At 30.9% G+C, this 16,485-nt stretch overlaps 4 protein-coding genes across 5 annotated transcripts in view; 2 read left to right on the forward strand and 2 right to left on the reverse strand.

Annotated features, from left to right (window-relative positions):
- Positions 1–1,608: 1,608 nt before the first annotated feature.
- LOC140447568 (uncharacterized) lies at positions 1,609–3,528 on the reverse strand. Its single transcript, XM_072540288.1, has 3 exons — positions 3,253–3,528; positions 2,907–3,093; positions 1,609–2,774 (listed from the first exon to the last, which is right to left on the reverse strand). Exons 1-3 carry the CDS (start codon positions 3,321–3,323, stop codon positions 2,094–2,096), a joined length of 939 nt encoding a protein of 312 aa, XP_072396389.1. The 5' UTR covers positions 3,324–3,528; the 3' UTR covers positions 1,609–2,093.
- A 1,849-nt stretch (positions 3,529–5,377) lies between these two features.
- On the forward strand, positions 5,378–6,172 carry Urm1 (Ubiquitin-related modifier 1). Its single transcript, XM_072541498.1, has 5 exons — positions 5,378–5,527; positions 5,579–5,649; positions 5,730–5,811; positions 5,899–5,947; positions 5,999–6,172. The coding sequence occupies exons 1-5, from the start codon at positions 5,427–5,429 to the stop codon at positions 6,065–6,067; spliced, it is 372 nt and encodes a 123-aa protein (XP_072397599.1). The 5' UTR covers positions 5,378–5,426; the 3' UTR covers positions 6,068–6,172.
- Positions 6,173–8,813: 2,641 nt separating this feature from the next.
- On the reverse strand, positions 8,814–9,906 carry LOC140447570 (THUMP domain-containing protein 1 homolog). Its single transcript, XM_072540291.1, has one exon. The coding sequence runs from the start codon at positions 9,752–9,754 to the stop codon at positions 8,966–8,968; it is 789 nt and encodes a 262-aa protein (XP_072396392.1). The 5' UTR covers positions 9,755–9,906; the 3' UTR covers positions 8,814–8,965.
- Positions 9,907–9,995: 89 nt separating this feature from the next.
- The window catches only part of LOC140447569 (putative serine protease F56F10.1), a 91,453-nt gene continuing 84,963 nt past the window's right edge, over positions 9,996–16,485 (forward strand). Inside the window, exon 1 of one of the 2 annotated variants that reach the window (XM_072540290.1) lies at positions 9,996–10,236. The gene's annotated coding sequence lies outside the window, so the exon portion shown is untranslated. The remainder of the gene's footprint in view (positions 10,237–16,485) is intronic. The other variant, XM_072540289.1, reaches the window with a different exon arrangement.

A 16,485-nucleotide genomic window follows, 5' to 3' on the forward strand; every position in this document is an offset into this window, starting at 1 on the left:
TATAAAAGTCTTAAATTGTAATAGTTCATTTTTCAGTTCTGCTAGGTTTAAATCTTGTTCATAAGATTTTAACTTTTCTATTGATTCTATTTGATTCACTAATATCACTATCATGAAACATTATTTTGAATTTATTGTTAATAGTTTTATACCCCTTAGATCTTTTTTTATGTAGGTAATTTAATAATCGCATACAAAAAAAAATATTTACTTTAAAATATTTTTGCCACTGAATCTTGTTTCTCGTTTTGGAAGTTCATCATTAATAGTTTTCGTTTTTTTTTTGTTACCTGTAATATATCTATGTGTGCAACAAATGTTAATGATGAGTCAAATATAGTACCAAGATCTCGAATTTCACTCACTCTAGTTAAAATATTTGAATGTATGAGATAATCAAACGCAATGCATGACCTAGACTTAGAAAAGGTTATACTGAAATATTTATTCAAATTCAACGATAATGCATCAGAAGCAGACCATCTACATAATGAGTTTAAATGTTCTTGAAGTTTAAAACAATCGGCTACATTGGTTATCTCCATATAAAGTTTAAGATCATCAGCAAAGAGTAAAATTTGGCATGCTTAATATTAAAGCTGTATCTTTAATAAGTAGGTTCAACACTCAACAGTAAAGGTCCCAAACGAGACCCTTAAGTGACACCAGAGGTAACAGATATAATAGTATATTAAATTTTCACATATTAAACATGTTTACTCTTCTTCTCATGGCGCCGTCTCCTTTCGAAGGTTGGCGATCCAAATGGCAATTGTAGTTTTGGAAACTGGTGCGTGAAAGATTTCTGCGGATGAGCGGACGAACCATCTCCTCAGGTCCTTCAGGCACGAGTTCTGACGTCTTCCTACTGATCTTTTGCCCTGTACTTTTCCTTCCCGTATAACTTGAAGTAATTCGTATCTTTCACCTCTCAACACATGACCCAAGTATTGCATTTTCCTCTCTTTGATTGTTCTTAGTAATTCTTTTTGTTTACACATGCGACGAAGTACCTCAACATTGTAACTCTTTGTATCCATGGAATTCTCAGCATTCGTCTGTATATATACATCTCAAAGGCACCTGTTTACTCAGATAACCCCATTTAGGTCAGAAGGTTAGAAGTCCATACACCTGAAGTTTATGAAGTAAAAGATCATGATCCATCCTATCAAAGGCCTTTGAAAAATAAGTATATAAGGTATCCACCTGAATATTCCTCTCCAAAGCTGAAATAATGTCCTGTTGGTATATGATCAAATTAGTCAAGGTGGATTTTCCTGTTCTGAATCCATGTTGGCTGATCAAGAGAGAATTACAATAACAAGTCAATGGTTTGCATCGAAGGAACTCAAACAACTTAGGGATAAAAGACAGCATAACCACAGGTCAGTAATTCTTCACATCCTCTCTGCAGCCTTTCTTAAAAATAGGAGTAATGAAGCTATCCTTCCAAATCGAATGAAAAACTTGCAATTTCAATGAAAGGTTAAATCCGAACCACCATTTAATTTATCTTCCTTTCTAAAATAGAATGAATTAAAAACATCATAAAATGCAAACTTCTTAATTATTAAAAAATATAATTATTGATAAAAAAAAAAGAAATTTATGACAGTCATTTATTGCCCTTTTAAATGTGATTAAATTGTTGTAATGACATTTAATATTATCAACTGGTTTAATTTGGTTCCGCAATATAATGTAAATGTAAATCTGTGAATGACAATTATAATGGCCTGTGTAATTAATATCTTATGACTTTCCAATTCACTTGGATCATGATTTCTCATGTGTAAAAACCAAGAATTGTTAATGATTTGTCTACAAATTTTATTGCAAATAGTTTTCTACTTCACTTTGTTGTTAAAATTTTCAAAACATATTTGTCTCAGTAATCTGACATAATTTTATAATATCCCTTATTATCCACTGAAATCAACTATGATATAAAAGAAGAAAAGTATTTTTGTTATGATTAATTAAAGACTCTAAACGAGCTTCACATTTGATTTTTTTGTTGAGTTTAAAAACAATGAACCCCACAGTATATGTAATAATCCCAAAAGTAAAATTTGTTAAGCAAGTTATATTTAAGTTTCAGATTCATCTTCATTTAAAATGTTGTGTTTCTTTAAAGTTGATAAAGCACTTCTTAAGTTTTTTATTTGTTTCTTCTGATACCACACTGTTTTTTGAAGCAATCTAATTTTCTTCATTTTCAAAACATTTTCTGAAAATTGGTTACTCAATTTTCTTTTTAAGAATATGATTTGAGGAGTATCATCAGCTTCTATTGCAGTGGATATACATTTCGGTGGAGTTGTGAATGCCTGTCGAGGTGCATCGCTAGCTTCTATTATATTGGTTTCATTTTTCACATTCGTTGGAGTTGGTAATAAATTTGTCTTCAATAAACTTCTGCTTGTTGACAGAGTAGATGTATCATTTTCTGAAAACTGGTTACTCAATTTTCTTTTAAAGAATACCATTTGAGGAGTATCCTCAGTTTTTATTGCAGTGTATACATCTTTTGGTGGAGTTGTGAATACCTGTCGAGGTGCATCGCTAGCTTCTATTATATTGGTTTCCTTTTTCACTTTTGTTGGAACTAGTAATAAATTTGTCTTCAATAAACTTCTGCTTGTTGACGGAGTAGACATATCATTTGCTGTTGAGGACAAAGTTAAATTTGTCTTCAATAAACGGCTGCTTGTTGACGGACTGGATATATCATTTGCTGTTGAGGACAAAATTTGCAAACTTGATCGATCCTAAAATATATATATATAAATACATTATTACTACCTGTTATTATTACATTTTGTAGATTTGGTCTGTGATTTGTGTTATACTTGTTTAAAATTTAAGAGTTTTCATCCTTAAATAATATAATAATCACTTACATATTTTAATCTAGTTAACTTTATAGTAGGTATTGCTGTTTTTTTCAAATAAGTCCTGCTTAAAAGTTTTTCAAAACAATTTGATTCGAAATGTTTACTGCATAAGGAACTTGTTTTCTTTAAGTCTATTTCCTCTTTCCCCGCAAACTTCAACCACTCTTTTCGGCGATTTGCATTTCTTGGAAAGCTGAAAATTTTCAAAAATTTTAAAACATATAATTTTACAGGTAGGTAGTTGCACATCGCACACCACTGATGTGACTTCGAGCTTAGAAAATATTACAATAACAAAAGTATAATTATTCTTAACTTACTACAAATTCATAATAAATAAAAGAATACTTACAAATGAAACGAAATCTTATCTTTTTTTGTCTGCTGTGTTTTCGCTGTATTACATGCAGTACAACTAACCATTTTAACTAATGTTATGTGTATTCAACTCTTATTTCTTATTCAAATTTAATACTTCCAACAACAATGAATTTTATGTATTGTGTAAAATACATATGAAATACATGTACAAATAAAAAATGGTTATTTAATAAATATTTATAAATTTATTAACCAGTACATAACATAATATATTATACAGAACACAGAGGGACATGGCATATATTCATTCTATTATCAATATTATCATGGTCATGGTACAATTGTTTTACAAGCTACAATGAAGAATGAATCCAATGAATCTCTATTATTATTATTATATTATACGTCATTGTCAAATCTGTCTATACAAAAAACATGACGGCTGATGAAAAGTCATCTAAAAAGGACGTCCATAGAACGAAATTTTGCGTTTGGCGGTGTTGCCATGTCCTTATCATGTATATGTTGAATGCAGAGATATGTAAGACTGATGCCTCAAGTATTTTTCATATAACAATTAGTGGTGGTTGATCCAAGTATTTTTGTGGATCAGGTCAAACTGATACGCGTAAACAAAAATACCTGTTCCAAATACCTGTTAAAAAATACTGGTTTGGAAATCAGTTTGTTATCATTCGTTTAATAGACATGTAAGCATAACCATATCATTATTTGTATTTTATTAGATTTTTTTATAGTTATTAAAATGACTGTTTGACTACAAATACTTAAATTACTGTTATTCAGAGATTGCATAAAAAATGGCAATAGTATCTTGTCTACTTCACGCCAATTGCCATCTGTTGATATTTCTCTAAAGCTTTGTAAGCGTATGCACGAGTATACAAGTAAGTATACAAGAGAAAAATGAGGACAAATGCAATGAAACAATTAAATTGTTATGTATTTTTTATGTATATTTGTCGAATAGTCCACTGATCGACAAGCTTATGCAATTTCCTGATTAATATGAATAACAACAAATGAAAACGCATAATATGATTATAATAAATTTTAGAAGTACTACATGAACACGTAAAAATAAATATTTGCAAATAAAATTTTATATATTTTAATGATAATTTTTGACAATGGTGGTTTTATAGATATGGATGAATGAATTTGGCAACGTCAACTTGTTTGTAGCATGTAGAATAACTAGAAAATTATTCGTGTTGCTGAGAAATTAATTTATGTTTCGAAATCTTAGTATGTCTATTATACATTAGTCTTTTTGTTCAAATTTGCCATAAAACGATCTTTATACAATTCAATTTAGAATATTTATTTGGTAAATGCCGTCTATCATATTACATTCAGCTAAGATAAATTTAAACTTCATCCGGGTGCATACACCTACAAAAATAATTTATAAGTTATTTTACCACGTTCAGTAACAAAAAAAAACCAAGTACATATTTCACCTAGCGCGAGTTCTCTTAAAAATATATACCGAGGTACCGAGTACATTATATACATAAATCTATTATCCACATCGATCAAATCCAAGTCCTGCATCACTTCCAACATCCAAGTATGAGTACTGAGTACATTCGTAAATGTAGGTACGCGTCCGAGACATCCGAGTCCGAGTACTGTTTTATCATCCACCCGTACAGCTGAGTCTGTTAAATAGATATCGAATATAAGTATTGATACTGATACCGATCCCGTTCAAGTCCAAGTCCAGCCAAAGCGAGTACAATGTATGTACGCGTACGCGTACTCGTTTATATTGGTGTTAGGGATCAGTTCCACAAGTATAAATAAAATACCTGTTCCAAAGTAACTGGTACGGGATCAGGTCACCATCCCTAATAACAATGCGTGCACGTCCTCAGACAAGGAACTTTCCTTGTCTAAGGTAAACTCAACCACTCCAATTATTTAACCAAGAATTAGAATAAACATTATGGGATTGACGAATTTTAATCTTTATTCAAATCATAAAATATTTGTATTAAGTATAAAGGTGTTCATAATTATTCTGTGCCATAACCGTCTCTGGTAAATTTTTTCTGTGATGTCGTTTCTCTGTTTTGTGTGCTATTTTTACAACTTCTGGTCTGGTCCTCTGCTACACCTACAGTCAGGACATAGTTCAATCACAGAATACACCGTTGGGTAGGTGTATTCTGTGGTTCAATGCTAAAAGAAGAATTCTTTAGCCCAGAGTACGGTTATGTTTATAATTGGTTGTATCTGGTTTTTCAAATTCTAATAATGAAAATTTCTATTGAATTTGGGTAATTATTTTTTAATATTTTTTAACCAATAATTATATTTTATTTTTTCAGTGGTGGCGCGGAACTATTATTTGGAAATAAGAAAACTCATGATGTAGATTTACCAGAAAATGAAAATAGTTGTTAGTATATTTTTATAAGAAGTAATATGTAGGTATGATTTCATGAAATCAATGCTAAAAAAGATCTTTTTAATTTTTAGGGACCATTGGACATTTATTAATATGGATGAAAGATAATATGTTACAAGAAAGACCGGAATTATTTCTTCAAGACAAATCTGTGTAAGAATTTAATTATATTGTATAAAATAAAGCTTTTGATGAATACATATTAATGTTTTTATTAATATTTGTTGAAATTTATTTTAGACGTCCAGGAATTTTAGTTTTAGTCAATGATGCAGATTGGGAACTGATGGTAAATATTTATTAAACTTTTTTCTAAGTTCTTATATCATATTATTTTTAGGACACAGTCAATTACCTCATACAACCAAATGACAAGATTATTTTTATATCTACTTTACATGGGGGATAATTTTTTAGGCACAGTAAATAGGAAAATATATGTACAGGAATATAACAATTTTTTCTCCTCTGTATTTACTTAATTTTTTACAAATACATATTTTTAAGTAGAAAATATGTATTTATTATAGGTTAAAATGGTTTAGTCATGTTCAATGTTGAGACATTAATCAACCAATATGAAGGCTGATCTTTAGGTTCCTGGACCTGGTCCTGGAAGACCTAGGGAGATGCTTAGGGAGGACATGTCTGTAAAATTGATATTGGTGTGAGCAAAAATAAAAATTTATGGAGAAATGTAATTAGGAAAGCTGACCACACATAGGGATAAAGGCAAAGATAATGATGATGATATTAATTTAGTACATAACATATTTTATAAATAAAGAGTTGAAATCATAGAGAATAGCAAATAAAAGATAGATATTAGGTACCTCTATTTTTATTCAATGGTTTGCTTAACCCTCTCAATGCCTAGTATCATAGTAGGATGTTGCCCTGTGCAGCAATATTTTTTTAAAGTAGATTTTAAAAGTTTTAGTTTACTGAGTTGTAACATCTTATAGGAAGATAGTTCAACTGATTTTAAGTTAATTTTTTGTAAAGCGCACCGGTGCGTCCGCCGCATTTCTTTAAAGAAAATTTAATAAAATGCGTAAAGCGTACCGGTGCATTGTGATCAAAAAAATAAAGATGCAGAAAAATTAATTTTTATTTAATAACGATACAAACTAAAAACATAACAGCGAGAAGTGTTACAACAGAATTGACAAAATTTTTAAGTAAACAAATACAAATGTTAGAAAAAAAATAACAATATTATTTCAAATTAGCAACATCCTTTGGCAAAAACATATATATAATAGCGTGAATTAAAAAAACTTATTAGTTATCGTGATATTTCTGGAAGCAACTTCCTATGCAGAGACCGGGCTGTTCTGGACATGTTGTGCAGTGATATGGAGTATCTTTTCATATATTATTTTTAGCACACATCCGACATTTTTTTCTCAGAATTCTGTTCTTATCATTTCGAACTGTCATTTTTGTAGGTAAATGTTCTAAGTTTTGATGTACCTTTATTTGTTGTGGCTCATCTGGTAACAGTTTTTCTAAAATTTCTAGACGAAACTGATACAGAGATAATTTTTTACCAGAGTACTTATTGAAAAGGCTATGAGAGTTTTGCAAATATAATTGAAACATATGAATGCCAATTTTCTTATACCATCTTAAAGTTTTACGTAGCGTTGGATAATAAGCACACATCTGATCTCTGTGATTTATTCCTCCCATATGTCTGTTATACATAAGTACAGGCAAAGGTTTTTTTACTTCATTTCCCCTTCTATTTGTTGTAGTTTTCATTATATTCTCGTATTCAGTTGAAATATACACCACATTCCTCTTATCTTTCCATTTACCTACTAAAACTTTTTTGCAGTACATGACTTTGGATTCTCCTTTTTTTAAGTTTGCTTTTGTGACTTCAGATGGATTACGGATCCTATGGTGCTGATCCTACGGACAATCTGCAGGAGGTAGCTCAGTAGCTGGTACATTTTCACAAAAATGTAAACACCTCATTATTAAAAAATATCGGTCTCTACTCATATACCTAGGAAAACAATTTGAAAATAGCCTATGCCTTTTCCAGTAGTCGTTTACACGAGGCAATTTTATGGTTCTCGTGTGTAGAGTTAATGCTATAAAAATAAGTAATTCCGATACAGTTAGCGGTTTCCATGCAGAAATTCTTGAATGTTATCCACTACTAATAGAGAGTACTTCTAGGGCAGAATTATTAGTCTGCAATATTATCATATTTAACAGTGAATCGTTCACTAATAACCTAAACCACTCGTAAGGTTCTTGGCCAGGAGAATCTACTAGTAATTGATTTACTTTGTTAAAAGGAATTTGAGTCATACCTTCATTAGTTTCTGTCCATGTATCGTAATTGATCCTGAGATGTAACTCAGTATTTTCTTCAACAGTATTATTCTCAATGTTATTTTCCAAAGTATTTGCCAATTCCTCTTGCATATTGTCTTCAGTTTCACTTTCCGATGTTTCCCTCTCTGACTAATCTTCATCAAAAGCTTAAAAAATAAATTTTGTCAAAATCACAAATTTTACAAATTTATTTACTTACAATCATCCAATTCATAATCGCTTTCAGTGTCTGAATTATATAAAAATTGCATCAGTTCCTCCTCCGTTACTTTTTTTGGATTTCTAACTTGAATAATTTTACGTTTTTTTATCCCTGAGGGACCAGCTTCACATAATTCTGCCATTATAGTAAAAATAAAACAAATAAGTCACTCACTAACATTTAAACGACAAATAAACAGGTTATATTAGAAAATCCATTACTAGCTACCTATATGAAACCCTGAAAAACGGATTCCACATATCAGCATTACATATATTTATGTAAGTGCGAAAGATATTTAAAATACTTCTGATAACTGCGATGTTTTTAAATAAGCATATAAAAGTATGTGTTTCGAGAGTGCATTGGTGCACTGTTTGCATTTTATTAAAAATGAATAAAGCGCACCAGTGCACTTTCCGCATTGAAAGGGTTAAAAGCAAGTAATATTCCACTAAGATTACTACTTTGTTACATTATAAATACTCATCACGAACTGAACACCTCACAATAAGCGTAGTGATAGCACTGTCATTTAAGTACTATCAGAAAATAGAACTTACCATCAATATAAAAATAAAACAATGTTATTGTGGAAGATAGATAAGTTTTATTTATCAAGTGAATAGAAAATACTTCAAACTCATCAGTGATTAACATATTTGTATTAAAAATACACTTATGTTTAGAACATCCCAAGGTTCTATATATGTATACAATAAGTTACACATTTTCTTTCTAATATTCCTATTAATTTTGCTCATCATTGGGTTCATCCTTCTGCTGATCTATAACTTGTTCAGTGTCAACAACTGCTAATAAATTGTATTTCTTATACTTCATAAAATCAGGAACTACCCCAATCAATGCCATGCTTCTAATAACTTCAATCACTATAGATACATTGGCATTTTTTAAATCAACTTTATTGCTGGGATTAGCAGTTGATACTAATTCAGCTACAGCTTTCAGTAATTCATCTTTATTAACATTACTGTTATTTCTATGATTATATACAATTGAAAATGTGGTGGGACTCTCCTTAAAATATTTTTCGGCAAGTGGTTCAAATGCAGTACTAATATCTTTAACATATGCTTTACATGTTACCTCAATTGGAATCAGTCTTATCAAAAATCTTGTCTGGGCGGTATTATTAATTTTGATATCTGATACAATTTTATGTGCTAATTCTACAGGATTTTCTAAGGTGGTTTTAATAAAAAGAAAATTTTTAGCACCAGATTCCACCTGTTGAAACCTTTTTTTCTTTGATTTTAGTGCAGATATTTCCTTTTGTAGTTCATCTTCTATAGATGGTTCAGAATGGTTGGTATTGTCTTCAGACTTCTCTTCTGGTTCTGGTTGAACTGGGTATAGTATATCTGCATATTTATTTAACAAATTGTAGGCTTCAGTTATGCACTCCTTTTCTCTGCTATTACAACTACATAAGAATCCTTTTAAATTAATATCCAAACTGGACCTTGTCTGTTTTCTGTTGAAATGTTTGTATTTTGGTTTTTGAACTTTACTCATCTTGACTTTATTCAAAATGAAAATACAAAATTATAACCTATAAAACAATACTTTCTTCTTTTTTTATGAATGGATTTGTTTTAACTACATCCTTCTTCTTTTAATTTAACGATTTTGATTTTTGTATTGTATGAACAACCTTTGAATGGAACTACTTTATGTTATGATTCTTATTATTTTTTTCTACCGGTACGGTATTTGAAATACTAAAAGATTATGTAAAAAAGTGGTCCACACGTTTTATATTTTTTTACTTTCTTAACAGAGTGAAAGCAGTGGGTTTTGTAAGCATAGTAGATCTATCTAAACAAAATCAATATTTTAGTAAATAATAAATAAATCTAATTTTGATAACCAGGAGTTCAAAGTTTATATAAACATATTTTTTAAATTATCTTTTAAATATTACCCATTGTGTATAACAGAAATGTCTTCAAATTAGTTTGCAAATTGTGTATAGTTTGTAAATAAGTGATAAACAGGTAATATGTAATACTATTAATAAAAGTTCTATTTATTAGATTGTCTACAGGGTTTTTTTGGATGTTAATTTCTTAGGATTATAAATAAACTTTAGGTATTTAATATATGTTATATAGTCTTAATAACAAATTATTATAGGCACAAACAAAAAATGTATGTAGGACAAATGAACATTTACCAGCATTTTTGTTTATATATTTCAAAAGGGCAGGATCAAATCGGTACTCTACTTTCTACAGCAATTCCATATTAATTGTATCACATTTTATTTGCATAAAATCCAATTTTGAGGAATTATTATATTTAAATAATATAAACTTTAGTTTACTTTAATCAACACATTAGAAAAAGATTAAAAAGGTGGGTAGGTAGGCTTGAAGCAGAAGTTAATTATAGGAACTACTTGGCAAGATTGAAACAATGTTAAAAACTTGAAACACAAATGGTCAAAAGAAAAAGAAAGAATGGCTTATCAATACATAGATGAAGAGAAATGATCTGGTACTTAAAAACGATAAATTACAAATGCACAATAAAGCCCTATTAATAAGCAATGTTTTTAACATTTGTCTACTCTGTTTTTTTGTATTACAGCAAAATTATAAAGCTTTGCATGAGGTTATATTTTGCCATAAAAGTTTCTTGTAGTTATCATTTTTTTAATCGAGTAAGTTCGATATTGAGTTATCGTTTAGTAAATTTTGAGTAGAATATGGGCCCACAATTTAAAAATAACCAAAGCTACAACAAAGTAATGACAACAAAGTGGTAAGCCTTTAAATTAACTACATTTTTTCCTTCTAAAATATTTTTATAGCTTTGCAAGTATTTGCAAAAAACTGGATTGTAAAAAATCATAAAGAACTGATTAATATAGAATCAAATATTAACTAATTTGGTTGAAATAAAAACAACAAATATATTTTTTCTTTACAGTTGAAGCTCCTTTTGTTGAACTTTATTAGGAACCTACAGGTTTTTGAAATTGTATTGTCTTCCTGCCTGATCATCTTTGCAATAACTGTTTGGTATATAAAAAGTGGCAGTGGTCCCAGGAAATACCTATAGAATTTTGGTTTAGTAAAAACCAAACATACTGTGGCAACATTTAAACACAATAATACTATGTACCAAGTTGGTACGCACAGTACATAGTGCTGTGCACCAGTGTGGTGCACATGGGGCAAAATGTCTTAACACAAATTGGTTCCCTATACACTCCCAAAGAAGCTGAAACTGTTTTCACTTGAAGATCCTCTTTGTGTGGGGGATCATCCTATTCTGGGTTTGGTTTTACAGTTTCTGGTCTGACTTCGCTGTTTCCACTACTTTTATTTATTCTTCTCTCTCTTTAATTGTCCTTCCTCTATTTCTAATTTCCTTACTCCTTCAGTGTTCTTCCACTTGTTGTCTATATCTCAGTTTAGTTCTGCATCTGGTTCTCTTACCTGGTGGTATCCATTCCTTTATAACTCTTAACGGATTGCTCTTCTCTCTTCTCATGTGTCCATACCATCTAATTGTCTGTGCTTTTATTGTTCTATGTTCTCTTATTAGATTGATTACGACCATGTTTTTGAGGTATTCTCAGATGCTGTTTTTTTTTGTATATGGGAAATGAGTCAATACTCACAACTTTAAGTAGTTTTTATTTAATAATGTTGGTAAATTTTACACACAAATACTACTTACATATCAGAAAGAGGAAAGCTCTATAAACTAAGGTTCTCCTGAGAATTACCTTCCCCATGAGGAATACATTCATACATAATAATATATTATATGAAGGGGTCAGAAGCAAAACCGCCCAAGTAGCAAAATACACATTTTGAGAAATCAAGCATCAAAGTTTTTGCTCCTTTAAAAATTCTGGATGTTCAAAATTAAAAATTTTAAAGTATTAAACAATTCCAAATAAGTATAAAATTTTAAAGATACTTCTGGTGAGAATTTTTTTTACTTCTTTTGACAAAAAAATGCACCTTTAAGCAAAAATGGCTTTATAATACATAAAAAGAACTAAACAAAAGCTTAATTTTCAATTAATATTTATTTTCTCTCAAAAAAACACAAATTTTACTCTTTTATAATACCATACTCATAATCTGACAAAAATCTATGTACCTACTCGTCTTGTTCGTCGTTAGCATCATCTTTGGAAGTCTCAACTCATTGTGTTTTTTTTGTGGCTTTGACGCATGCGGCAAATCATTATAAAATTGATGGTAAATGGGGGTTATGAAATCTAGCAGCTGTTGTAAATTTTCCTATTCTTGATACTTAACTTTTAATTTTGCTTGATCTCCAAGAGGTTCCACAGTAACATTATTCACTGGTCGTTCAAAATTCTTATTGCATTTTTCAGATTCAAAAAATGGGAAGTTTTCTTCTAAAGTATTAAAAAAAAATGGTATGTTTGGTTTTTATTATATTGAAACCAATTTAATTTAATTTGATCACATGATTTTCGCTATCCTTTTTTGGATCTGTAATGAAATTGTTTAAATTTGAGAGGTACACAAAATCTGTCATTTTTTTGAACACTTTTTTATTAAGTTACACCAGTGATCACGTACAAATATATGAAAATTTTTATTTTTCAATTTTTCTATTAGAGCGAAACTCTGATCACACTCCATATAGTAGTGACCAGGTTCAAAATATTTGTGGTCGATATTTTCAATATGTGTAGTGCGAACTATGTGCATGAATAATTTCTTTTTTGCTTACAGTAACTCAGCATGAGTCACTGTAAGCCATCACATTTACTATATTGGTAGGCAAATTTTTCATGAACTAAAAAAAATTATTATATTAAGCAACAATAATAATAAAAGAGAAACGGTCTTACATGTAACAAGCAGGATACTACTTCTTGTGATCCTCTAGAGGCCAGAGATTCATGGCAAATATACATATTTGATACCCCATGAACAAGCTCAAATATACAAAAATTGTACGTCCACAACTGCCTTAAATGGTAGACTTTGTTTGTAGTTAGTAGCGGTGTTGGAAGTGTCTTCTTAAGATCGAAGCATATGGCTATTGTGTTTTTTCCAGTTTTGATTTGTTTTACATCTTTATCTTTACTGCTTGTGTTTTTTTCTTGCCCTTGACGAATTTCTAGCTCTGTTTCGTAATTCTTTTTTTCGTCTTCAGTGGACGATAAGATTAAGTTTACCAATAGATCGCATTTATTACAAGTGTCTGATTGAGGATGGTGAAATTTTAAATTGAATTCAGTATTGAAAATATGACGGTAATTAGATTCCTTAACTGGCTAACTCATGACTATCAGTGCAATTATTATCTTTTTAGAAATACATTTTACGAATGTTCAAATCGGACGAAAGGTATTTCGTATTTGAATTTTGATTATAAGAGTAATGACTTCTATAACGTGGAAATGATCTGATATATTCTATCACTCCTTTCCTTGCGTTCTCTGATACTTACCTGACTCAAAAAACATGATCTAAATATTATAATGACAAAATATATACAACTTTTAGAAAGAATTGATCTTCCTCAATACAATCTGTCCAGTTTAATTCATGAGAGCACCCGCACACTATATAAGACTCGAATGGACTCCAAACTTGACGAAACACTAACAAATACCAAATGCATATATGAGAACATAATATCAAGTATTCATCAAACAGCACAGGAGGTCTTAGGAATCAAACAAAATAAAATTAGTAACAAGCTTTGGTGGAATGAAGACGTCGAAAATGCGGTAACAGAAAAGAAAAGATTATACCATAAGTGGTTGAATACAAAAGATGACGCAGACAAAGACCGATACAATGAAATGAAGAAGAAAACTAGAAAGATAATTATGAGATATGGGATAGAAGGTGCAGAGAGATAGAATCTTATATTGGAGGACGACAATGCACTGAGGCGTGGAAGTTTATAAACTCTGTTAAGAAGCCGACTAACGAGAAAGTGATTCTAAATCCCGAGGATTGGACACATTATTACAAACATCTATTAAATGAGAACAGAGACGAATTTAAAGAAGATATGAATTCATCAAGAATCGAAATTCTGGGAGAGCATATTACCATAGATATCAACATAGTTCAAAAAGCTATAGCAGGGATGAAGAATGGAAAAGCAAGTGGACCAGAGGAAGTAACTACGGAATTAATAAAGAATGGCTCAGAGAAATTACACAGAATGATCACGGTGATATTTAACGAATATATTAATGGACATCCAACACCAGATGAATGGAAAACAGCATAATATATGACCCCAATATATAAAAAAGGTGACAGGAGAAATTGTAAAAACTATAGAGGGATATCGGTCACAAGCTCAATGAGTCGACTATACGGTCGAATACTACGGGACCTGATAGAGGAAGATTATCAATCGTCTGAAGACGAAGAACAAGGAGGATTTAGAGCAGGTCGTTCATGTACAGATAACATCTTCTATCTTAAACAAATTATAGAAAAGAAAATTGTGACAAATAGAGAGTTACATATGACTTTTGTAGATCTTGAGAAGGCATATGACACAGTCCCGCTAAATAAACTATGGGAAGTCCTGGGCACATCAAACATACATCAAACATTGGTTAGTGCTCTCAAAGATCTATATTATGGTTCAAACTCCCAAATGAAATTCGGAAACCTCTTAGCTGAAAAATTTGCAGTTACTAAGGGTCTCAGACAAGGATGTTGTATCTCTCCGACTCTATTTAAGATTTATATCTCTGCAGCTCTGAAACAATGGAAAAGGAAAGTCAAAGGAATGGGTATACAATTGAACGATCAGGATTACATATATACTTTACAGTTTGCAGATGATCAGGTGGTGATCTCAAATGACAAAGATGACATGGAATACATGCTTAGAAAACTAATTGAAGAATACCAGGAATGGGGATTAAATATCAATTTAGAAAAGACAAAATACCTCTCAATTGGAGCTGAAGCAGAACAACTCGATATCGATGACAATCAAAAAATAAATCCATGCAACGAATATAAATACCTGGGCGTCATCTTCGACCGTAGTGGAAAAGACGAACGAGAAATAGAACATCGAATTGTACAAGCACGAAGAGCTATAGCATGTTTGAACGGAGTTCTATGGAGTAAAGAAATATCAAAGAAAAGAAAATGGAACATCTATGAGACAATGGCTAAAACTAGCCTACTTTATGGAGCTGAGACATGGAGAATAACCGAAAAATATAAGGAAAAGGTCGAAGCCACGGAAATGGATGCCATCAGAAGATCGATGAGAATATCAAGAGGCGACAGAATACGGAATGAAGTGATAAAACAACAAATGGGTATAGAGGGCACTATGGTTGAGGATATTGAGAGAAAACAACTCATATGGTATGGGCATGTGAGCCGAATGGGGGACGAAAGATTGCCTAAAAAAACGATGATGTGGCAATCCCCAGAGAAGAGGAAACGAGAAAGACCACCACAGAGCTGGAACCTGGGAGTTAGGAAAGCGATTAGCGCTCGAAATCTGGACGAAGACCTAACTCAATACAGAATACAGTGGCGTTTGGGAGTCGGACAACGTCGTAAGACGTTATAAAAAAACCGAATATATATATACAAAATATATAGTTTCTGCAAACAATAGTATCACTTAAAACACTGCTATTAATCTACTAAAGTAGTATAACCTACACTCAATAAACAAATCCAAACTGTTGAATGAAACCCAAACAACATAAGTAATAAAAATATATTTATTTCCAGTTGCTTGTTTGGAAGTAAAACAGCCTAGGTGCGCTAAGGCGATTTCTGCTCTTACCTATTGGTGAATTTCCTTTTTGTTGTTTTTTCTATTCATCAAAAGATGGCGATAAAGTAGGGTTAGATCGTAGTCGATTTTACTGCCAAACAATATAACATATTCAGAAAGTGAAACATCACTAAAGCCCTTTTCGTGAAAATTGGACTTAGGCGGTTTTACTTCTAACTGCTTCATATAATATATAAAATAATAATAACATTTTGCTAAATATTCATAACAACATACATATAATAAGGTTTTAAATTCAGAAGTGCAAGTGAATGTATTCCTTAAGGGGGAAGGTGATTCTCATTAGCACTTTAGTTTATAGAGCTTTCCTGTATCTGATGTATGTAAGTAGTATTTGTGTTGTCGCAGATTAAACTTTAAATTCAGTTCAACTAACACAATTTTCCTCTTAAACCCTATACTAACAGTTGACTGACTATTTAGTCCAGTTTCCATTAGAT

This window comes from Diabrotica undecimpunctata, chromosome 8 (genome assembly GCF_040954645.1).
Source record: "Diabrotica undecimpunctata isolate CICGRU chromosome 8, icDiaUnde3, whole genome shotgun sequence".
NCBI lineage: Eukaryota > Metazoa > Arthropoda > Insecta > Coleoptera > Chrysomelidae > Diabrotica > Diabrotica undecimpunctata.